Consider the following 26527-nt stretch of genomic DNA (forward strand, 5'->3'; position numbering starts at 1 on the left):
CAACATTAAATTAGCATGTAATTGAATATTAATTTTAAATTTTGAAAATCAAAGATTATATCATCTATTTTGAATACAATTTACAAAACCGCATGATACATAGAAAACATTATGATACACAACAAATTCATGTATCAATGCATCGTCTAAAACACTACACACACTGATTCAAAATGTATCAGTAAGCACACTTGATGGATTCAAAATGTATCAATGCATCATCTAAAACACTATACACACTTGATGGATTCAAAATGTATCAGCAAGCACACTGATTCAAAATGTATCAGCAAACACTTCATGTATCAATGAATTGGGCCTTGGTTTTTTGCATGGGCTGGTGGGCCAATGTACTGACGGGCCCAACTGAATTTTTCGAAGGGACTTTAGTCAAGAGTGGGTCATATAACAAGACTTCTAGAACTTTAAATTGGGCCATGAATCAATTATGGATCAAGCCCATTAAAGCCCGAACTTTATTGTATTTACGTGCATAAACTAGAGGTATCAAATGAGCTGATTGGTTGAATTCTAGCGAGCTAATAAAATTTCAACCGATTGTTTTGTTATTTGATATGTGTTATATTATTTATATAATAATAAATAAATTATGGATCACCAACAGGTTTGGTGAAACAATTGAGATTCTTTCATCTTTAATATTATTAGGTCTCATATTGAAGCCCCAAAATTTAACTTTTTGACTTGAGATGGTCTACAATTTTTTTTGGTTCTTCATACGGTATTTGTATTGAGACTTGATTAAATATGAATTCGCATAATACAAGATTCATTTCTAAAAGCGATGCTCTTAATATAATTTTTTTTCAGTCCTTGGAATTCGAACCCAATATCTTCATGATAAAAGTAGGAGGAATAAAATAATCTCACCACGACCATGTTGGTTAACAAAAAATAATTTGTTGCACTATATACTTGGTAAAACAACAGGTAAAATCTACTCGCACAGGGTGTTTACACCAATCCAATACATACATGTCATATGTTTTAATTTATAATTCATTTTACTGAATTTTTATTAATTAACATGTGCTTTACTCCATTAAATCACATAATAATGAAAATTTAATTAGTTTGGTGTAAACTCCCGATGTAGGTAAGTTTTTAATAAAAGAAGAGTAAAACAGAGAAACCCTCAAATTTTTATTTTTTAGTGAAAAATATTTCCTTCTAAGGAATTAAAAGTTTTTTCCACTCAATCGAACAAAGTTTCTTCTAAGGAAAAATTCAAACTAAAGGAGAATCCTAAGCTTTGATCAACCATTTTTGGAAATTTTCTTTGAAGGAAGGTCATTATTTCATTACTCATTGATAAGTAGTCACTAATGAACAAATTAATCATATATTAATCTCATCCTTTAGCCAAAATGTATTTTAAATCGATGTTTGACTAGACTTATTTGTTTTTTTTTTTTAAAATAAAATAAAATAAATATTAGTGAATAAATTTATGTTAACATCTTCAATTTTGTTCTCCAATAGTCTAGTGTTTAATCAGACTTCTAGAATTATCTATTTTTTTATGAATGACCTGATAAATTTCAAAAGGACAATCTTATAATAGTAGTTGTTTTATTCTATGATGTAATATACTCAGTTTATTAATCTCGATTAATTTAAGTTCACATCAAATAATTTTTTTAAAAATGATAAAGTATTGCAAGTCAAGAAATTTAAATCAAGTCTGGCTGTGTTCAGTTTTGAGCTTTTCGTATTTAGCCAGTCAAAATGTAACATTTTTCTCTAGGAAATAAATTCCTAAACAAATTGAAAAAATTACTTTGAGTGAGGATAATAGAAAAACAAGTTATATAAATAATATTCTACTAACCCTTCCCCTTCCACAACGACCCTATGCCTTACCTTCAAATTTTTACATTACGTATAAATATTTTTTTACTTATTTATGAAACGCTAAAAAGTTAATTTTTTTATAAAAAAAAGTAAGATATTTATGAAGAATTTTTCGTTCATGTCAAACATAAAGAGCTCTATAATTCTTCCTTTACCTAACGCAAAGCACAAACGCACACGCGGTTTTTGTCATCGCACTATGAGTATGACATTATAAAGCTTAATCAATTTTTTTAAAAAATAGAAATATTTCGTGGGTTACTTGATTATTCGTAACGAATCAAAATACTTGTCACATTTTACTTTTTGAGAATCAAATATAATAAATTAACATAACTAAATTAAATTAATTTAACATTTTACTATTAAGATTTACATATTCAATATAAATATTATAAAGTCAACGAATTTCTCATGTTATAGTATATAACAAATATTATAGTAATTGGGAGTGATGTCATAATTTTGTAAGAAAAATGACAAAAATTTCACATTTAAGTTCTTTTATTATCATTATTCTCTATTAGTTTTACAAATTCAAAATTCCTCATTTTCACGCATCAAATTAATGTATCAACGCATCAAATTAATGTATCTCGCGCATCAGATTAGTTTATTATGTATAAAATGTACATCAAATTAGTATATCATGTGTAAAATATAATGTATCTTATTAAATGATTAATATATCACACGCATAAGATTAATGTATCAGCGCTTATATTATTATATCAGTTCGAGAGATTTTTATAATTATAAACTTATAAGGGACAAATGATAATTTTGTCTTAGAAGATGTGATTTTTGTCATTTCTTCATTAAAAAATCGATGCGTGAAACATTAAAAAATAAAAGAGGATATATGTTAATAATTGGTGATGCAAGTAATGACTTCATCTCAAACAGAGTCGGCAAAAATTGGGTAATATCTGAAAATTATGGTCTAACAAGCAACTAAGATTCTTTTTTTCTCTTCTAAGGAATTAATTAATCAATGGGTAGAGACCTTATTATAGTGAAAAAATAGGAAATAATTTGGTCAAAATTCAACTTTGTATATTATAGTGCTATCAACTATGAACCAGGATATAACATTTATTTTAGTAATTACCATTCAAATTTTGTAGCAATAAAAGAATTTGATGTTAAGGGGAATCATTTATAGTAAATGACATAATTTTATGGCAATAATCTTTTTTAAGTGATTAAAGTAAATAAATAAAATGATAATATAGTTAAATTAATCATAATTGAGTAAAAGAATTTTGATACAACACACGTTAGAAAAATATTCATAAATAATATTATGTCAAAAAAGTAAACAAGTTGGAAGGTCAATTGAAGTTAAAAGAGTTTTGGTCTAGACAACGATTTTGAGCACACCAGACTTGCTTCGATCAAGAAAAAATATTTCGATTCGATATATTATATACTTGTTTTTTCTATCGATCTTCTTAAGTTAACATTAAATTTATGTAAAAGTAATATTATCAGGTATATATTATTTTATAAATAGCTTCATGTGGTTAAGTTTTTACGATATGATCATGTCTATTTACTAATTATTGTTGATGAAGTCGTTGAAATAGTAATTATGAGGTAAAAACAGTAGTTCAAATTATATCAACCTCCTTAATATATAAAATTTGGAAAATTAAAGAGACTTCACATCTAATTGTTGACAATTATAATTTGGAAAAATCAAAGAGACTTCTAATCTACTTATCGACAACTTAACCGTTCCTTGTAATAATGGAACACGTCTAATTGCCCTTCAGAGGATATTAAAATGTTAATATTTCGGTGTCAAATTATTTGTTATGTTTTTCTTTTAATTTGTACTCTTAAGAAAATACTTTATATGTATATTTGATATTAATTATCCACTTTTCTCTTTATACATTCATTAAGAAAATCATAAACTAATACAGATAGTTTTACTTATTTATCCTTTTAAGATTTTTATCTGCTTTAAAATTTATAAGTCAGCTACACTTTCTTCAAAAAAATAATTAATCGTAAGTGTAAATGAGAAAAAATAAATAAACCTATCTTGTTTTGTTAATGGATAAGTATTTATAGTAATTTGGACAACTAATACAAAACGGAAAGCATTCATTTAGTAGGTTTTGAACTATTTTACTCTTATATACTTACTTCGTTCGAAAATGTTTGTTATGTTGCGTTAATCAAAAGTCAATTTGACTAATTTTTAAAGGTAAATTAGATCACATTAATTTGATATTTTAAACAAAAAAATTATATATTCTAAAATTATATGAAAAGTACTATAAATTACAATTTTTTTGCATCTTAATATAATGAAAAAATGCATCTTAAAATGTTAGTCAAATTTTTTATAATTTTACTTTAAAAATAGAAATCATGACAAACAATACCGGACGGAGGGAGTATGTCTTAGGATATAATTTTTCTTTTTTAAATATTTTTTCTATTTACGTGTTATCACTCCATAATTGAGATATTTATAGTTTTCAGAAATAATTACTACTAAAAATAAAATTAAAAATGACTTTCTTCGTTCGGTATTATTTGTCATGTCGCGCTTTTAGAAAGTCAATTTAACTAATTTTTAAAGTTAAATTAGATCAAATTAATTCGATATTTAAACAAAAAAAATTAGATATTCTAAAACTATATGAAAAATACTATAAATTGCAATTTTTTGCATATTAATATGATGAAAAAATACATCTCAAAATGTAAGTTAAAGTTTTTATGATTTAACTCTAAAAATAAAAATCATGACAAACAATACCGAGGGAGTATCATAAATTTCTAAAATGGCAAATAATTGAGAGAAATGGAGTAAATTACCAATGTTTTGGGCTCTTAAATTTTCAAATTTCTAGACGTCTAGCATGTTAACACACAGAGATAACCTTGATAAACGTATGTGAATGTCATTAATCATTAAGCACTAGGCTAATACAACATTTATCCCAATCCATTAAAAAAATAATTAATCTTGTCTATGCTTAATCAAATCATTAATTAGGATTAAGAAACTTGATTAGCGTACAGTGTAAGCGAGTATACTTTTTAAATATGTGCATAGCACAATGCAAAGAAGTACACATTTTACTAAGAAAAATATTTCACTTTTTATTTTATTTACAAAATAGGAATAATTTTATTCCTTGAAGATACTATGAATCAAATTTCTTAGTGTTTTTATATTTATCAAATAGTAAACATCAATCCTCTTTGCTACTAAAAGAAAGGGAAAAAAAAGCAAGGGTAACTAAATCATTAAGGGAAAAGGGGCAAATATACCCCTTCTAACTTTGCAATTTAGGGCATATATATACTTTTTATTTTTAAAAAATGCATATATACACTATCATCAATATATATTTTCTTAATTATAAAAAATGTAATATTAAGTTCTTAATTTAAAAAATGTCACATGATTTAAATTTTTTTATATTTCACCCTTTCCTCTTACACCTTTAGACCCGATCCAAACGAAGAATCATAAATTTTTATTAGGTTGAATAGAAAAAAGATTATGATTTTCTTAAAATTTATCGGGTTTGAGTGAGTAAAATTGAATAAGGTAATTTTTTTAAAGAATTTAAAAATTAATTTTAAGATTTTTTTAAAAAAATAGTCTATTAACGAAACGAATAAATACGATATGTATTAGATAACGACGATATAGATACACTATTTGTTATACATATATATATATATATATATATATATTGCTTTCTTTTACGAAGAATAATCTGCTCTAAATCGTAGAGTTGAGCAGTATATTTGCTTCTATGCTCAATAAAAAATATCCAATTTGTCAATATGGATCTATCTATGAGTCATTAGGTGACAACTCTTTGTCTAGAAAAATTCCTCTTCAAGCCAAACAATTTTTTTAATTTTATTATTCCACATTTGTTGATTCTATTATCAAAAACCCTAAACAAGAAAAAAGATAAAACAAAAAATAATTAATATTGCTTGTAAAGCTGTGGTTAAGCTGTTATATGCTCTAATGAAAATGGCAGCAAGTATTATCACTTTTTGAAATCTTCCAATAGAATCACCATATATCAATATTTCATAAAGATATGGTTGACACCAAATAATCAAAAGCTACATTTCAACTAACCAATATTCAATATTTCATCTTATTTTATAAAACTTGTATACACATATGTGGCACGTATATATACTCGTTTTCCACTATCAAAACTAATACCTCATTTTTTTTTGTATAAACAAAAAATAAATTGGAGGGTCAATTTCACAAAGTTTGAAATTTATTGAATAATGAATTGCTTCTCTAAACTTGTTTATATAAATATTATNCAGGAACATGTTGCACTACCTGTTCAACTCAATTTTGCCATATTCAAAATCTCAAGATTAACAGGGTAAAATTGTAACTAACTTATGATAATAATTGATGTATTATTATGTGTGTCACCTGTAAAGTGGACAATTAAATAGGGACAGAGGGAGTATGTAACAAGAAAATAAATATCTATATGCTTGTTTTCAAAAGTTTGATATTAATGACTTTGTCTAGCTGCATACCAACCTACTTATATGAAATGGGGACGACTAAATTTTGGCTTTTAAGTGCTTGGAATCAAGTGAATTATCTACACATGCTAAAGACAAAAAGCTTGAAAATGATAATCCTTCTCTCTTTTAAGAAAGCTTTGACATAGTGTAACTTTTGGGACCATGAAAATGAAAGTACAGAATAAATAGAAATTGACAAATAACTCTTTACCTATATATCCATTCGAATGAGTTCTTGGATTTTCGTATTACTGTTATTTGACTCGGACCTGTTCTAATAACTCAAGATAATTCGAATTCTTTATTGACACAGACAAAGTCAGGGAAACGCTTAAAATTATTTCGATATTAAACCTTGATTGTTACATGAGGGTTCCCAATTTGTATATGTGTTTTTGTTGCTTCAACTATCGAACAAAAAGCCCTTCTAGATGTGGTGTACTTTTTTTTTGATTTTTCATTAGGTGTTCGATATCAACATTGCAACTAAACTCAAATTTATATCGAAAAATTTAACATTAAATGGTAAAATGCTCCCTAATTAAAGTAACTATGTACCCAGAAAACTCACAAGGCCTATATTCCCATAACAAGCATGCCTAGTTGCCTCCCCTCCCCCATCTATACCTAATTTATCAATAGATACTATAATTAAAAAAAAAAGAAAGGTTATGTTATTTTTATTAACTTTTACACTTAGACATTTTGTTAAAAGATCTCATTTATTTAATCAATTGGATACTAGCTCAAATTATACCTCCTTTATTTCGAATCATGTTTTCAGAAATATATTTTCATTATTTTGAATTATTAATTACTTTGTTCTACTTTTTTATATAGTTAATTTCCAAATATGTAAAAAAAAGTTTAAATTAAAGTACTTATATTTAAATTCATAATGAAAATCAAGTATATTTACATTGACCCTTGTACTATGAGTCATGTCAAATAAAATGAAACGAAATGTCAATTAACATAACAATTCTTTTTAACTTTTAAAATATATACTTTTCATAGTTAGGAATTGGAGATCATTCTACAAATAAACTGTTGGACTCAAATGTTTACGTTTTCTAATATGTATAAAGATATTATATTCCGATTAAATATGTATAGACATGTTATACAAATACATACGTCGATTATTTTTAAGTAAAAATTTAAGGAATCCCATAGTGTAATTCAATAATTACACTCTGTCCCGACAAATTTAGTATTTACTAAAAATTCCTTAAAATTTTTGTGCCGTGATACTTTAGACTCTAGTGATACATGGTAATGATACATGGTAAATTTAAACTGTAAAGAAAAAAATGGGGAAAAAACGGTACATTTAAACTTGTTAACTAAAATAGCTTAATTTACGGTAACAGATCATTAATCAACATTAAATTAGCATGTAATTGAATATTAATTTTAAATTTTGAAAATCAAAGATTATATCATCTATTTTGAATACAATTTACAAAACCGCATGATACATAGAAAACATTATGATACACAACAAATTCATGTATCAATGCATCGTCTAAAACACTACACACACTGATTCAAAATGTATCAGTAAGCACACTTGATGGATTCAAAATGTATCAATGCATCATCTAAAACACTATACACACTTGATGGATTCAAAATGTATCAGCAAGCACACTGATTCAAAATGTATCAGCAAACACTTCATGTATCAATGAATTGGGCCTTGGTTTTTTGCATGGGCTGGTGGGCCAATGTACTGACGGGCCCAACTGAATTTTTCGAAGGGACTTTAGTCAAGAGTGGGTCATATAACAAGACTTCTAGAACTTTAAATTGGGCCATGAATCAATTATGGATCAAGCCCATTAAAGCCCGAACTTTATTGTATTTACGTGCATAAACTAGAGGTATCAAATGAGCTGATTGGTTGAATTCTAGCGAGCTAATAAAATTTCAACCGATTGTTTTGTTATTTGATATGTGTTATATTATTTATATAATAATAAATAAATTATGGATCACCAACAGGTTTGGTGAAACAATTGAGATTCTTTCATCTTTAATATTATTAGGTCTCATATTGAAGCCCCAAAATTTAACTTTTTGACTTGAGATGGTCTACAATTTTTTTTGGTTCTTCATACGGTATTTGTATTGAGACTTGATTAAATATGAATTCGCATAATACAAGATTCATTTCTAAAAGCGATGCTCTTAATATAATTTTTTTTCAGTCCTTGGAATTCGAACCCAATATCTTCATGATAAAAGTAGGAGGAATAAAATAATCTCACCACGACCATGTTGGTTAACAAAAAATAATTTGTTGCACTATATACTTGGTAAAACAACAGGTAAAATCTACTCGCACAGGGTGTTTACACCAATCCAATACATACATGTCATATGTTTTAATTTATAATTCATTTTACTGAATTTTTATTAATTAACATGTGCTTTACTCCATTAAATCACATAATAATGAAAATTTAATTAGTTTGGTGTAAACTCCCGATGTAGGTAAGTTTTTAATAAAAGAAGAGTAAAACAGAGAAACCCTCAAATTTTTATTTTTTAGTGAAAAATATTTCCTTCTAAGGAATTAAAAGTTTTTTCCACTCAATCGAACAAAGTTTCTTCTAAGGAAAAATTCAAACTAAAGGAGAATCCTAAGCTTTGATCAACCATTTTTGGAAATTTTCTTTGAAGGAAGGTCATTATTTCATTACTCATTGATAAGTAGTCACTAATGAACAAATTAATCATATATTAATCTCATCCTTTAGCCAAAATGTATTTTAAATCGATGTTTGACTAGACTTATTTGTTTTTTTTTTTTAAAATAAAATAAAATAAATATTAGTGAATAAATTTATGTTAACATCTTCAATTTTGTTCTCCAATAGTCTAGTGTTTAATCAGACTTCTAGAATTATCTATTTTTTTATGAATGACCTGATAAATTTCAAAAGGACAATCTTATAATAGTAGTTGTTTTATTCTATGATGTAATATACTCAGTTTATTAATCTCGATTAATTTAAGTTCACATCAAATAATTTTTTTAAAAATGATAAAGTATTGCAAGTCAAGAAATTTAAATCAAGTCTGGCTGTGTTCAGTTTTGAGCTTTTCGTATTTAGCCAGTCAAAATGTAACATTTTTCTCTAGGAAATAAATTCCTAAACAAATTGAAAAAATTACTTTGAGTGAGGATAATAGAAAAACAAGTTATATAAATAATATTCTACTAACCCTTCCCCTTCCACAACGACCCTATGCCTTACCTTCAAATTTTTACATTACGTATAAATATTTTTTTACTTATTTATGAAACGCTAAAAAGTTAATTTTTTTATAAAAAAAAGTAAGATATTTATGAAGAATTTTTCGTTCATGTCAAACATAAAGAGCTCTATAATTCTTCCTTTACCTAACGCAAAGCACAAACGCACACGCGGTTTTTGTCATCGCACTATGAGTATGACATTATAAAGCTTAATCAATTTTTTTAAAAAATAGAAATATTTCGTGGGTTACTTGATTATTCGTAACGAATCAAAATACTTGTCACATTTTACTTTTTGAGAATCAAATATAATAAATTAACATAACTAAATTAAATTAATTTAACATTTTACTATTAAGATTTACATATTCAATATAAATATTATAAAGTCAACGAATTTCTCATGTTATAGTATATAACAAATATTATAGTAATTGGGAGTGATGTCATAATTTTGTAAGAAAAATGACAAAAATTTCACATTTAAGTTCTTTTATTATCATTATTCTCTATTAGTTTTACAAATTCAAAATTCCTCATTTTCACGCATCAAATTAATGTATCAACGCATCAAATTAATGTATCTCGCGCATCAGATTAGTTTATTATGTATAAAATGTACATCAAATTAGTATATCATGTGTAAAATATAATGTATCTTATTAAATGATTAATATATCACACGCATAAGATTAATGTATCAGCGCTTATATTATTATATCAGTTCGAGAGATTTTTATAATTATAAACTTATAAGGGACAAATGATAATTTTGTCTTAGAAGATGTGATTTTTGTCATTTCTTCATTAAAAAATCGATGCGTGAAACATTAAAAAATAAAAGAGGATATATGTTAATAATTGGTGATGCAAGTAATGACTTCATCTCAAACAGAGTCGGCAAAAATTGGGTAATATCTGAAAATTATGGTCTAACAAGCAACTAAGATTCTTTTTTTCTCTTCTAAGGAATTAATTAATCAATGGGTAGAGACCTTATTATAGTGAAAAAATAGGAAATAATTTGGTCAAAATTCAACTTTGTATATTATAGTGCTATCAACTATGAACCAGGATATAACATTTATTTTAGTAATTACCATTCAAATTTTGTAGCAATAAAAGAATTTGATGTTAAGGGGAATCATTTATAGTAAATGACATAATTTTATGGCAATAATCTTTTTTAAGTGATTAAAGTAAATAAATAAAATGATAATATAGTTAAATTAATCATAATTGAGTAAAAGAATTTTGATACAACACACGTTAGAAAAATATTCATAAATAATATTATGTCAAAAAAGTAAACAAGTTGGAAGGTCAATTGAAGTTAAAAGAGTTTTGGTCTAGACAACGATTTTGAGCACACCAGACTTGCTTCGATCAAGAAAAAATATTTCGATTCGATATATTATATACTTGTTTTTTCTATCGATCTTCTTAAGTTAACATTAAATTTATGTAAAAGTAATATTATCAGGTATATATTATTTTATAAATAGCTTCATGTGGTTAAGTTTTTACGATATGATCATGTCTATTTACTAATTATTGTTGATGAAGTCGTTGAAATAGTAATTATGAGGTAAAAACAGTAGTTCAAATTATATCAACCTCCTTAATATATAAAATTTGGAAAATTAAAGAGACTTCACATCTAATTGTTGACAATTATAATTTGGAAAAATCAAAGAGACTTCTAATCTACTTATCGACAACTTAACCGTTCCTTGTAATAATGGAACACGTCTAATTGCCCTTCAGAGGATATTAAAATGTTAATATTTCGGTGTCAAATTATTTGTTATGTTTTTCTTTTAATTTGTACTCTTAAGAAAATACTTTATATGTATATTTGATATTAATTATCCACTTTTCTCTTTATACATTCATTAAGAAAATCATAAACTAATACAGATAGTTTTACTTATTTATCCTTTTAAGATTTTTATCTGCTTTAAAATTTATAAGTCAGCTACACTTTCTTCAAAAAAATAATTAATCGTAAGTGTAAATGAGAAAAAATAAATAAACCTATCTTGTTTTGTTAATGGATAAGTATTTATAGTAATTTGGACAACTAATACAAAACGGAAAGCATTCATTTAGTAGGTTTTGAACTATTTTACTCTTATATACTTACTTCGTTCGAAAATGTTTGTTATGTTGCGTTAATCAAAAGTCAATTTGACTAATTTTTAAAGGTAAATTAGATCACATTAATTTGATATTTTAAACAAAAAAATTATATATTCTAAAATTATATGAAAAGTACTATAAATTACAATTTTTTTGCATCTTAATATAATGAAAAAATGCATCTTAAAATGTTAGTCAAATTTTTTATAATTTTACTTTAAAAATAGAAATCATGACAAACAATACCGGACGGAGGGAGTATGTCTTAGGATATAATTTTTCTTTTTTAAATATTTTTTCTATTTACGTGTTATCACTCCATAATTGAGATATTTATAGTTTTCAGAAATAATTACTACTAAAAATAAAATTAAAAATGACTTTCTTCGTTCGGTATTATTTGTCATGTCGCGCTTTTAGAAAGTCAATTTAACTAATTTTTAAAGTTAAATTAGATCAAATTAATTCGATATTTAAACAAAAAAAATTAGATATTCTAAAACTATATGAAAAATACTATAAATTGCAATTTTTTGCATATTAATATGATGAAAAAATACATCTCAAAATGTAAGTTAAAGTTTTTATGATTTAACTCTAAAAATAAAAATCATGACAAACAATACCGAGGGAGTATCATAAATTTCTAAAATGGCAAATAATTGAGAGAAATGGAGTAAATTACCAATGTTTTGGGCTCTTAAATTTTCAAATTTCTAGACGTCTAGCATGTTAACACACAGAGATAACCTTGATAAACGTATGTGAATGTCATTAATCATTAAGCACTAGGCTAATACAACATTTATCCCAATCCATTAAAAAAATAATTAATCTTGTCTATGCTTAATCAAATCATTAATTAGGATTAAGAAACTTGATTAGCGTACAGTGTAAGCGAGTATACTTTTTAAATATGTGCATAGCACAATGCAAAGAAGTACACATTTTACTAAGAAAAATATTTCACTTTTTATTTTATTTACAAAATAGGAATAATTTTATTCCTTGAAGATACTATGAATCAAATTTCTTAGTGTTTTTATATTTATCAAATAGTAAACATCAATCCTCTTTGCTACTAAAAGAAAGGGAAAAAAAAGCAAGGGTAACTAAATCATTAAGGGAAAAGGGGCAAATATACCCCTTCTAACTTTGCAATTTAGGGCATATATATACTTTTTATTTTTAAAAAATGCATATATACACTATCATCAATATATATTTTCTTAATTATAAAAAATGTAATATTAAGTTCTTAATTTAAAAAATGTCACATGATTTAAATTTTTTTATATTTCACCCTTTCCTCTTACACCTTTAGACCCGATCCAAACGAAGAATCATAAATTTTTATTAGGTTGAATAGAAAAAAGATTATGATTTTCTTAAAATTTATCGGGTTTGAGTGAGTAAAATTGAATAAGGTAATTTTTTTAAAGAATTTAAAAATTAATTTTAAGATTTTTTTAAAAAAATAGTCTATTAACGAAACGAATAAATACGATATGTATTAGATAACGACGATATAGATACACTATTTGTTATACATATATATATATATATATATATATATTGCTTTCTTTTACGAAGAATAATCTGCTCTAAATCGTAGAGTTGAGCAGTATATTTGCTTCTATGCTCAATAAAAAATATCCAATTTGTCAATATGGATCTATCTATGAGTCATTAGGTGACAACTCTTTGTCTAGAAAAATTCCTCTTCAAGCCAAACAATTTTTTTAATTTTATTATTCCACATTTGTTGATTCTATTATCAAAAACCCTAAACAAGAAAAAAGATAAAACAAAAAATAATTAATATTGCTTGTAAAGCTGTGGTTAAGCTGTTATATGCTCTAATGAAAATGGCAGCAAGTATTATCACTTTTTGAAATCTTCCAATAGAATCACCATATATCAATATTTCATAAAGATATGGTTGACACCAAATAATCAAAAGCTACATTTCAACTAACCAATATTCAATATTTCATCTTATTTTATAAAACTTGTATACACATATGTGGCACGTATATATACTCGTTTTCCACTATCAAAACTAATACCTCATTTTTTTTTGTATAAACAAAAAATAAATTGGAGGGTCAATTTCACAAAGTTTGAAATTTATTGAATAATGAATTGCTTCTCTAAACTTGTTTATATAAATATTATATTTTTATTGAGTTAAGTTTGTGAAAAGCCACTTTTTAACTCCTCTAATTATAAAAATGAGTGACCAATAAGCATTATTTTTATATTTTTTTTAAAAGAAAATTGAGAGAAATGTTTAGAATGATAACTACCACATAAATAATAATAATATTATTACAGGCCAATGGAAGTTGGAAGCGAGTAAAAGAAGTCATGGCTATTAGTTTAAGGATTAATAAAATAATGGAATTAATTCAGATTAGGTTTAGTTATTATATTAGTAGTAATTTTAGGTTTATATTATTCATTTATTCATTGCTGTCGTTTTTATCCCCATTGTTTTAATATGGATTTCCTTATTATATGTTTATTTTACTTGATTTTCAATATATTTTATTTGGGTCGAGAGTCAGGTGTATCAGAAAAGATAGCAGTAAGATTGCATACACACTAGTGTTGATCCAAATATTTTCACTATTTTTTTCCAAAATATGATAAAATGAGCGCACGAAGAAGTCAGAGAAAGTTCAACATCTATCATATATACCTAAAAATTAGTTTTAACTACATATAGATCATGTAATTTTTGTTAAGGTTCCTTCTCGATTTTACCTGACTTCCATCCTGATACACACCGCTCTTTCTATATTCTATTTATGATATTATGTTATTTTATTTATATATCTCTTACTTATAAAATGTGTTAAAAGAGGAATAATAAAGTGAGATTTGGTGAGAAGTGATAGATTATGAAATTTATACTATGTGCCTTACACGATTTATTTAAGTAATGAGGTATAACTTACTTTAAAGACATCAATTATAAGTGATGATATAAATTGAAAATAGGTCCTACTTAATTAATTTAAAACAAGATAATTTACGTTAGTTCTTAAGGGTGTCCTCACGTAATTAAACTAATTAAATACCCTAGTAACAATTTTAAAATAGCGTAGTCGACGATTACAACATAACTAAATTTTTCGATAAAGTTAATTAGTTTGGAGGTAGCTTTCATTTGAAATTTTTTATTTAATGTTTTATTACTTGGAAAATCTCTCTCTTCTGTCTTTCTTTTAATAAAATATTTCTTTTATTTTAGCTAATATATTATTGTTATATATTTCATTGATATAAATTAATTGAAATTCAAACTCGTTAAAGAATATAGGGAAAAGATTTTAACTTATCATTATTTTGTGAAATAGTCCAAATTTACTTATATCATTAATAAGTTGGGGTCTGGCGAAATTTTTTTTACACATAAACCTTTCATAAGAAAAAACAATTAAAATTGTCACTGAATTATGTGATATAATTTAAGAGTCCCTCTTTTAGTAGTAACATGATCGTTTCTTCAATTAGAATTTTCTAAAGGAGTTCTTCTTTTGATATCTTATAAAAAATTTAATCATCTTATTAATAACTCAAATAATTAATAATTATACCGTCAAAATAAATTTTCATCATCAAAACTTCATCGAGATTGTTACACTACCAATACTTCACAAATAATCATCAATAATGATATCAAAACTCCGAATCAACTTTCTAATGTAAAAGTAAAATCACGTACACGATATTTAAACTCAAATCTGCAATAACATTGTAATAATAATCAATATGGATTATAACTATTGAGGGTTAACAATCTTATATTAACAAAAGTAAATAAAATAGTGATAAAAAAGGAAAATGGTAACAATGAAAGTGAGATTATTTTGAACGAAGTATATTCACACATATATATATACACTGAAATACATTATATTTACATGCTTAATAATTACGCGCACATATATAATATTTCTACCCAATTACATCGTTTCAAATGATAAATATATACGCATATTTTTAAATTACTTCAGTAGATATAGGACCTTAATTTTTCCTATTATCTAATTTACTTTTTTTGGTTTTCGGCTTAGTATCCGCGCCTATATTAAAGTTTGATAAAATTTAAATTTATATTAAAAAATTTCATATTTAAAATGACATTCCCTACTTCACGATGAATAAATACTTATCGCTCCGACTTGGATGTTTTACCTTACTAATCGTGCCTCATGTTTTTTTTTTAATGGAAGGATTTTTTTATTGTCATTTAAAAAAACAATAAAAAATCGTGCTTGATTGTCAGCTTGAGTAAGAATTGACAGCTGGACTCTAACCACTACGCCACGTCACCCTCCTCTTCTTTTAAAAACCCCTCTTCCCCTTCCAAAATTCTCCAAATAATTACCAAAAATAAATAAATCTCTAAAACTAAATTACCAAAATTCAAAAATCCAATTACTTTTTTTTAAAAAAAAAAATGGAAGGATTAATTCCATTTGTTTACAAAGCAATAATGGATTACAAAAATGGAGGCCAAATTGCTACTGGTTCACCAAGATGGATGAATAATGATTCGCCGTTATTAGGTTCTTACATGAGACTTCCAGGCGGGTCGGGTCGGTTTGAGAATTCGGATATACAGTTATTCGGGTCACCGGATAATGAGTTCTCGATGAAATCGTCATCAGTTTCTTCTTCAACAGTCGCCGCCGGTAAAAGATCAATGGTCTCCGGTGGATCACCGACGGCGAGGTGTCACTGGATTTCAACTCGTGCTGTAAACAGATAAATTACTAAATATTATTTGGAAAAAAAGGTGAAAAAATATAATGGTTATTTTTAATTTAAAGAAAAATGGAAAATGCGTGAAAAAAGGTGTGTTGGTTTCTATTTTATGTTTTTTTTTAGTTTGGTGAAAGTAAAAGTGTAAAGGATAACCCAAAAGGGACTTTACAATTATGTTTTTTTATGTGAAAAAAAAATAAATCAAAGTGTACATTACTATAATTTTACTGTTTGTTTGGTATAACTTTACTTAGTTGAGAAGCAAATATTCATTTTATTATATCTTTTTCTTTCTACTTATATAGAATTGATTTTGTGAAAATATAATTTGTCCAATTTTAAGTTGGGACGGATTATTCACTCGTCTATCTATTAGTTCAAAATCTAAAATAATTGTGTAGTCCAAATTGATATATGCAAAATTTTGTTATTTTAATTTGCCACAATATTTTTCTTTAATTAGGTATTAAAAATTATAAAAGAATAAATATAATAATTAAAGCTTAATAAAAATTAAAGAGATTGAGTTATGATATTTATTCAGCCTAAGTCAGTTCATTTGAAGTAATATTGCGCGAAGTAATAACTCGTTACGAAAAATAAGTAAAAAAAACTTTAAGTAAACACAATAAAATTAGAAGCTAAAAGAATGACACCATTATTAGATGGATAAATTGAGAAGAATGGTTATATGACAATCAATTACTCTCTATAAAAAGCAAAACCAAGAACAAAACTAATAGAATATTATAATTATAATTAAGGGAAAATTACGTGATTAAACAAACTTATACTATTTAATTACTTATTATAGCTATAGTTTGCTATTATTACTATTCACGACTAACATTATACATAATTACATGGGTTGACTTCGAGTTTGAATTTGTATATGTATAATTCGTCGAAATATATATATACATATGTATAATATACGATTATCTAATCGATACACATATACAATTCACTTCTATCGCACTCTCTGCCCTTTCTTGCTTGCCTCTCTCTTCTCTTTCTCAATCTCCCTTGTCATATATACAACTGCATATGTGCAATATACAATTACTTAGCTGATATACATATACAATTCACTTATCTTCCATTCTCTGTCCTCTCTCGCTTGCCTCTCTCCCAATATCTCTCGCCTCTTCCTACCTCTCCCAATCTCGATTGTCATATATACAAATACATATGTATAATTAATATACTATATAACCGATGTATACATATACAATTTAACTCACTTTCACTTTTTGCCCTCTTTTTCGCCTCTCTTCTCTCTCCCGATCTCGTTCGCCTCTCTTCTCTCTATAACATGTAGGTAAGAATTATAATTATCAAACTATAACTATAGAAAATAATTAAACTATTTGTAAGTGGCTATAAGTAAAAGGTTCCATTAATTAAAGTCATCTTCTATTAAGAACACAAACAAACACCTATACAAAAGGGTTGATACTTTAAGGATAATTAAAGTCATCTTCTATTAAGAACACAAACAAACACCTATACAAAAGGGTTAATACTTAAAGGAAACAATTCAATTAACATTTTAATCCAACTATAGTATAGGTAAGCTATTACATAGAAGATTCAAAAAGTGATACTTCAAAGAATTGCAAAAACAACCAGATGGAACTTATCCATATATATATATATATATAACTATCATATATATTTTAAGTTAATAGTGCCCCAGTAACTTAAAATCTCATTCCGCCTGATTACTTTGAACTTAATATACTCAAACTATTATCCATGAAAACATGTCCAAGATAGTCAGTAATCCAGATATAAAAAATTTCCAGCTGGCAATATATACTCCCTTCGTTTTATAAAAATAATCTAGTTTGATTCGATACGAAATTTAAAAAAAATTAAACAAGTCTTTTGAATTTTGTGGTTCTAAATTAAAGTTATGTCAAATGTACAAAAGTATCCTTTGATTTTGTGATCTTAAACATGTTACGTGAAAAACTGATATTAAAATGTTACCAAAAAATAAAAAGATCATTTTTTAGACATACTGGAAAAAAAAAAGATCATTCTTTTTTAAACGAAGAGAGTATTATTTATATTCGAAGAAAACCATCTTGAAATCTCTCTTCTAATAATTACCCTCACATTGGTTATCCGAATCTCTTCCTTCAATTTCTCGACATGCTATGATATCAGATTTTAATTTGTAATATCTCAAAAAAAAAAAAAAAAAGTTATGATAACTCCTTGATGTTCATGTATGAATAACAGATCACCCCCACTATATATGTAGATTACATGCATGTGAAAGTATCAATGTTGTCTTGAAGAATAGTATACTAATGTACAAGTATACCATATAATATACTATATATATATTGTGAAATAGCTAGCACTCCTTCTATTTCAATTTACTTGAAATATTTTACGTTTTGATCCGTTCTATAGACTATTAAAAATAGTTTAAACTTTTATTTAATTTTTAATTGAATAATTTATAATCACAATTGCCTAAGGCTAATTGAGATAACAACCTTTTAAAAGAAAATAATTTATTTTTATCTGTTATCAGACTTGATGTTATTTGTATCCTTAGTGTAAACAAGTTCACATGACATCTAAATCCTTTTCGAAGAAAAATTATAATATTTATATATGATCAAAATAATATTGTATGTATACAGTATATACATTAGATATTGAATTCTCGTCGACTAGTTTATATATCTATTTCTTCGTATTTTGAAATTCCATAGTAGAAATATCGATTTCATATCGATTTCACCGCTAATAAAACGGATATATGCAATATATGTATAATGATCATTCTTTGATCCTCCAATCTTTCTCAAAAATCGTTGTCCCGTTTGTAGAAAACCTAGACACAAAAATTACTTACAAGTTGACAATTTTCTGACCTGTGTTGTATTATTTACAAAAAATAACAAACTTGTGTACTTTTTACGTATGTCGGCCCTCTTGTTTTCGAGACATTGATAATATTCACAACCATAAAATATTTTAATAAATAAAAAAACATAAATCCCTTTTCCCCACTAGTTAATTAAGTTGTACGAGGTCAAATCTAGCCACACCATCAATAAAAACTCCATAGAACCATCAATAATTTTCACATAATTCTTCCATTTTTTCACTATGGAGAAAAAAACATTACTTCTAATCATATTTTTCATTTCGATGATAAATTATACCCTTTCAAAAAAGATCGCAACGAAAAATAAGCTTATTTGTGAAAATTGTGGCAAAATCCCCGTACCTTATCCATTAAGCACGGGGCCTAATTGTGGCGATCCATTATACAAAGTACGTTGCAATGCAGGTACACTATGGTTCGATGCGATGAAAAATTCATCTTACGTTATTTCATCTGTTACCCCACAAATTCAACGGTTAGTCATTAAACCACCCACCCCATACCCTAACACATGTCTATCGTCTGATTTTCGCTCCGAGGGGATCCAACTTGACCCGAATCTACCATTCAACATCACGGCTAGCAACGTAATATTGTTGTTAAATTGCACGGACTATATGTTGCACTTGCAAGTACCGATAAATTGTTCATCGAGTTGTGTGTGTCATCCTTATGTTGAAAAAAAATTAGAGTGGGGTGCTTGTAGGAAACAAAGTTTGTGTTGTACATTTAGGACAGGAGGGTCACAAAATGAGTATATGATTAGGGTTCATTCACAAGGGTGTATGGCATATCAAAGTTTTGTTGGATTGGATAGTTCATTGCCAATTGAAAAATGGCCACAACCTGGGCTTGAATTAATGTGGCAAATTCCAGATCCACCTATTTGTAAAAAACAAGTGGATTGTGATGCGTTGAAATATTCTAGGTGTTTGGTTGATCCGAAAGATGTTGGAAAGAAGAGGTGTTTTTGCAAGTCTGGACACTATTGGGATGCACAAGGATATTGTCAAAGTAAGTATAGTTCATCTCATATATACTTGATATTCTCTATTTTATGTGAATGTGTTTGAATGAATACGAAATTTTTAAAGTATAAAATATTATATACTTATAAAACTTCTTATCTTTAGTATATGTACAATATTCATATTTGTGCATGTAATAGTTTTGGTTGGCTGGTTCGATTGTTAAGATATTGTCTGACTTATTTAACTCAAAAGACAACTCATTTTTATAAGGTTTCTTTCTTCTTTTTATTTCAATGTGAAATTCGTTTAAGGGTAATGTGTATTTCTTCCTTCTTGAGAGAATCACACTTCGATCTCCACCATGGGCGTCACAATTTAGTTACGATATTGTGTTACTGTGAACAAAATGAGAAGTTTAAAGTAAAATTATTTATAAGCATAAGAAGGTGTTACCCCTTGCAAGTTCAAGCTAGGTATACATTGTTAATGTAATATTTTGCACTTAATTTAAGTTAGTTAAAGTAGACTAAAATGGAAATAATGTAGTTTCACATAAAATAGTACTCCACTTAATTTGTTTTCAAGGAGATTCATCATTTTATAGAACTCACTTGAACGTGGGGCCTTGTCATGTTAGCTATTAGCTACTACTATGATCATTTTAGGTGATATTAATTAAATTAAATATTTTTAATCACGTAACTTCTTTATATATATATTCCTTTTTCTAAAAATAAGATTAAAAAAAAAAAAAAAAAAGGAAAAGTTCAGAAGGCAAATACTTGGGCCAAAAATAATAATTTGTTTTAGCATTACCAAAATTTAAGTTGGGGGATCCGATGGGCATAGAACATGGAATTTGTTTCTTGATATACTAAAATTAGATTATGTTGATGATTTCGACATATATTCGTATTTATTCATTTTAATCTAGACACACTAATGTATATATAACTTAAAAAAATATTTGATGTCCACTCGCTAAATAACTCTAAATACATTGTAAAATATACATTTCTATATATCATAATTTACGTGATATAATTTAATTAAATAAAAAATATTATGCTATTCGAGAATTAGATATATTAAAAATAATATGTCACATAAATTATAAGGCAGTTAATATATTTTGTTCATGAAAATAGAAGTTTGAGCATTCTAGACGAGACTTAAAATTAGTGTTGTAATTAGTTATAGGTTCATATATTAATTCTGGACATTGTAGATTAATTAATCAATATAATACTCGAAGCAACACAAATTTCTCAAGTGGACCACATATATTTTTGGATTTCAAAAAGAAAGGAATTAAATAATTAGTTGTTCATTTAATTTCTAGAGAAAAACTATGGTATAAAATTCATTGGCTATTGTTTAGGGATTTTGTAGTAGATTTTGTGTCCTTGCTTCTTGCCCAATCAAATTTACACTACATGGCTGCTGCCTAGTGAAGATTTATGAATAATAATAACATTTAATAATAAATGAAATAATTATTTTACTATATTATTTATAGTTAATTATTGTTAATATTAATCATATAATATAAATTATATAAATATTGGAAAATGATAGTAGTATTTATTAATAAAAAGAATATGTATTAAACGATAAGCATATTTTTACACTTGACTTATAAACAGTTTAAGAAATTACAAATTATATAGATAAAAAAATTTAAAAGAAATTTATAAGTTAATTTAACTAATTTTTATTTCTTAATTTGCGCAGAATGTCGACATGGCACATCTTGCAAAATTCGAAGGAACAAAGCGCCTCTTATCGCAGGTTCTTTTTTAAAAAAATATTTTTTTATTTTCTTATTTTCATCCGAGTATAATGATAAAATATTTTTATTAGATTACATTATATTCAAATTTTGAAAAATTCTTGTGTGTTCTCAAATAGTACCTTCGTCCTGTTTTACATGTTACCTTTCGGATTTCAAGAGTCAAACAAGTTTATTTTTTACGGTAATTTTTTCATAGATCTTATAAACATTTTGAATTATCAATTATTGTGACTCATAGTACTTTTTACGTAGTTTACAAATATATAAATTTCATTTCAAAAAAAATTTGAAGATTCAATGCACAAATTTCCGGTCCAACTTAAATTGTTTGACTCTAAAAACATAAAATGTGTCATATAAATTGGGACAGATGGAGTATCTATTAGGATAACATAAAATATGTTATCTACTTTAATTATATGCATAAGGAGGTTCTATAGCTTATAGAGGCTAATTCACGTATAATTAAAATAGATAACATATTTTAAGTGATTAACTTATTTACCTGATGAATAATCGAGAATCGAGAACACGAGCAAAAGTTTTTTCAAAATTTGAATTGACAATATCTATTTAAGAACATTTTATCATGTGTTCAGACGTTTGAGGTGAATCGAAACAAGCTATAGTTGAGTGTATTATAATTAGTGCTAACGTGTTGTATTTTTTTTTTTTTTGTTTCTTTTTCAGTTGCTGTTATATCAGTGGTTCTCATGCTCTTAGGTGGATTTTTAGTCTACAGACGTTATCTAATAAAAAGAAGAACAATAAGGTTACTTGTCAAAGAAAGAGAAGAAATATTAAGTGCAAATACAAGTGGAAAATCAGCTAAAGTTTTTTCTGGCAAAGAAATTAAAAAATCAACAAATAATTTTGCCAAAGAAAATCTTTTAGGCACTGGTGGATTTGGTGAAGTATTTAAAGGTATTTTAGATGATGGTACTATAGTTGCAGTTAAAAGAGCAAAACAAGGTAACGCTAAGGGCACGTTACAAGTCCTTAATGAAGTTCGAATCTTGTGTCAAGTGAACCATCGTGGTCTAGTAAAATTACTCGGTTGTTGTGTCGAGCTCGAATTACCTCTTTTAATTTACGAGTACGTATCTAACGGTACGCTTTTCGAACACCTCCATGTGTTCCGTCTCCGCGAGCGGGCCCCACTTAGTTGGTTGAGGCGTCTCGTGATCGCTCAACAAACCGCGGATGGACTCGCGTACCTACACTCATCGGCCGTTCCGCCGATTTATCATCGCGATGTTAAGTCGAGTAATATTTTACTAGACGATAAGCTTGATGCTAAGGTTTCGGACTTTGGACTATCGAGATTAGTCGAGCTGAGTGAAAGTGACAATACTCATATCAACACATCTGCTCAGGGTACATTGGGGTATCTCGATCCTGAATACTATCTAAACCTTCAACTGACAGATAGGAGTGACGTTTATAGTTTTGGAGTTGTGCTTCTAGAACTTTTGACGTCTAAAAAGGCGATTGATTTTAATCGAGACGAGGAAAATGTGAACTTGGTTGTGTATATGAAGAGGATCATGGATGGAGAAAAATTGATGGATGTAATTGACCCTTTTATTAAAGATGGGGCAAGTAAAGTGGAACTTGAGACAATTAAGGCTGTAGGGAACTTAGCATCAGCTTGTTTAGATGATAGGAGGCAAAATAGGCCATCAATGAAAGAAGTATCTGATGAACTTGAGTATGTTATTGGTATTGTTAGTGGCCAGGCTTCAAAAAGTTAGATGGATTATTGTAATTTTTGGTTTAGTTAATAGAATATGATGTCATCTTTGATTTTGTTACAAGCTAGCTAATTTTGTTTTATTACATATTCACAACATGAATCTTTTTCTTCTAACATTATATATTTGTATTGATCTAAATTTGACATTGTTTCGATTTTAATGAACACTCAAAGGGTGTTGCCTAGTGATTAACCAACGGTTTGGAATATGATTCATGAGTTTTCAAGTTTGAAGTCCAATAGAGACAAGAATACTAGCTAATTTCTTCTCATCTATTCGAATCTTGATGGACAAATATATCAAATATATTGTGTTAGTGAGAGATAACAAATACCAAATAACACTAATTGTGATGTATGCAAGTTGATCCTAACACCTCGATTATAAAAAAAAAAAATCACAGGTTTAAGTTACCCACAGCAGGTTGTGATAATAGAGACTTTTAAACAGATGAGTTATTATTTGTTAAAATGAAATAAGAGAAGAGAGAAAAACTTGAAATAAAAAAATAATTTATAATGGCCCATGCAGGTCTCGAACCTGCGACCTTCGCGTTATTAGCACAACGCTCTAACCAACTGAGCTAATGGGCCAATACGTTCATGAATCCATTGATTACTATTATATATGTAACTTTTGTTACCTAATAAAGAAAAAAACCCACATTTCTTCTTTGATGGAACAATTACACTCTATATTAGGACTGAAATCAACACAGATAATGCCTGTTGTGAAAGCATTTGCATCAACTTGTGTAACCTTTCACTCCTGAGGCAGGGAATATTGATAAGTAGCTGAAAGTAAGCAAGAGATTTTAACCAAGACGAGGCCGTTTCGTCAGAATTTACTACAAATACGAATAAATACAAAAATTAAGAAAAATGTGCAACAATATATTAGTAACTGCACAGTTGCCTGAGAAAGGATTAGAAGTTCAATGGTATCGAAGTAAGCAATCTTCATCCCTAAGTATAGTAAGTTGAGCAGAAACTGATATACACGTATTCTGATAAACGTAGAGATGCACGATGATTGATTTATGGGTAAATGAAGCGCGCTCGTGTCCACCACTGAATCTCTTCTGTTTTTTTCTTATGAGTCTCGGAGACGAGCCTTGATTGGAGATGCATGTCTACATCATTGTCTGTTATTGTTGTGATTTAGGCCCTCGACGAAGTTCAGATCTAGACTTAGCCACTTCTACAAAAATTACCCTGCCATCCAGAAACTGAGAAGGGCAGTTTGTTAGAACTATACTCAACAAACAAGAATTCCATGAAGTAACAATGATAGTTAGGGATAATTAGGATGTAGCATTTTGCAAATGGGGATAGAAGAGTGTAAAGAAAATGCATTTGTTATTATGTTATTACGAGGCATTCATATTTTATGTATGCAGATGCACGAGATAAATTTGAGAACGGAAGTTGAGGTTGCACATACAAGAAGCAGAAGGTGACTTTCACACTTAACCCGGATTAAGTTAGCATTCACAAATCCCAACCCCATAAATTTGGCATATTGACTGAAATATGATCAGTACAGTTGGCTAGTACAGACTACAGAGTTTATCCAAACCCCAAAAGATGACATTTTCTTCAAATAATAATAGAAACTTAACTCTGCTTCCCTTTGCAGGTGTATGAAGAAGTTAGTTTTCATGTTATATGCCATATGCCAATATATTTTCAGTACACAATATCATCATTCATCAAGAATGAAGGATATGTTAGAGTTAGATTCTATTTCGGCAAGAATCATGGTGGTTTAAGACTTACTAATTACCTTGCCATGCATTCCCTCAATTGCCTTCTGTGATTCCTCCTCCGTAGCATAACGAATGAAAGCAAATCCTCTTGGTCTGTTCGCTATTTTGTCCATCATCAAATTGACTGCAAAAATCGAAGATACATACATGTTTTTTAGAAATTCATAACAAATTAATCATCCATAAGATAGCTGCAAGTTTTACTCAACTGCGTGAGTGTTCGGTTCTTCTTAACTTTACCAATAACAACAACATTGCCATATGAGTGCCCTTTTTTGGCCAATACTCGTTCAGTTACGGTATAAGGTACAACAAAATACCACAGGGTACAAACAAAATTTGCCATATAACGAGTCATGAGTGGTAAATATGTATGAATGAATTTGAAGTTTGAAATTTGAGGTTTTTGTTAGGTAGTGGAGCCTGATTAATTTTAGGTTTTCCTATTTATTCTCTATTTTAGGTTTTCCTATTTATTTTCTATTTTAGGCTTTCCTATTTATTCTCTATTTTAGGTTTTCCTATTTATTCTCTGTAACCAAAAATACTCTGATTTATTAATATAAATATACCTCACCGCCGTGGAAGTTTACTTACGGGGTTTTACCACGAAAAATTGGGTTTTCTCTCTCTCTCTCTACATTTCTCATCTCTTTCTCTTGAAAGTTTTTGTGTTCTTCATTCATCTAGTGTGTGTGCGTGAATTC

At 27.4% G+C, this 26527-nt stretch overlaps 3 protein-coding genes and 1 non-coding gene across 5 annotated transcripts in view; 2 read left to right on the forward strand and 2 right to left on the reverse strand.

Moving 5' to 3' along the window:
- The first annotated feature begins 16241 nt into the window (after window positions 1-16241).
- LOC107030595 lies at window positions 16242-16894 on the forward strand. The gene has a single exon (XM_015231859.2). It carries the CDS (start codon window positions 16308-16310, stop codon window positions 16617-16619), a length of 312 nt encoding a protein of 103 aa, XP_015087345.1. The 5' UTR covers window positions 16242-16307; the 3' UTR covers window positions 16620-16894.
- A 2856-nt stretch (window positions 16895-19750) lies between these two features.
- LOC107030767 (wall-associated receptor kinase-like 20) lies at window positions 19751-24114 on the forward strand. Its single transcript, XM_015232023.1, has 3 exons — window positions 19751-20552; window positions 22235-22291; window positions 22986-24114. Exons 1-3 carry the CDS (start codon window positions 19751-19753, stop codon window positions 24047-24049), a joined length of 1923 nt encoding a protein of 640 aa, XP_015087509.1. The 3' UTR covers window positions 24050-24114.
- Window positions 24115-24571: 457 nt separating this feature from the next.
- On the reverse strand, window positions 24572-24645 carry TRNAI-AAU. The gene has a single exon. It is a non-coding gene; the product is annotated as a tRNA-Ile (tRNA).
- Window positions 24646-24837: 192 nt separating this feature from the next.
- The window catches only part of LOC107029616 (organelle RRM domain-containing protein 6, chloroplastic-like), a 7279-nt gene continuing 5589 nt past the window's right edge, over window positions 24838-26527 (reverse strand). Inside the window, exons 3-4 of one of the 2 annotated variants that reach the window (XM_015231050.2) lie at window positions 25831-25944; window positions 24838-25280 (exon numbers count right to left, since the gene is read on the reverse strand). In XM_015231050.2, coding sequence (XP_015086536.1) covers window positions 25243-25280; window positions 25831-25944 — 152 coding nt within the window. In that variant the 3' untranslated portion in view covers window positions 24838-25242. The remainder of the gene's footprint in view (window positions 25281-25830; window positions 25945-26527) is intronic. The other variant, XM_015231049.2, reaches the window with a different exon arrangement.

This window comes from Solanum pennellii, chromosome 9 (genome assembly GCF_001406875.1).
Source record: "Solanum pennellii chromosome 9, SPENNV200".
NCBI classification, from domain to species: domain Eukaryota; kingdom Viridiplantae; phylum Streptophyta; class Magnoliopsida; order Solanales; family Solanaceae; genus Solanum; species Solanum pennellii.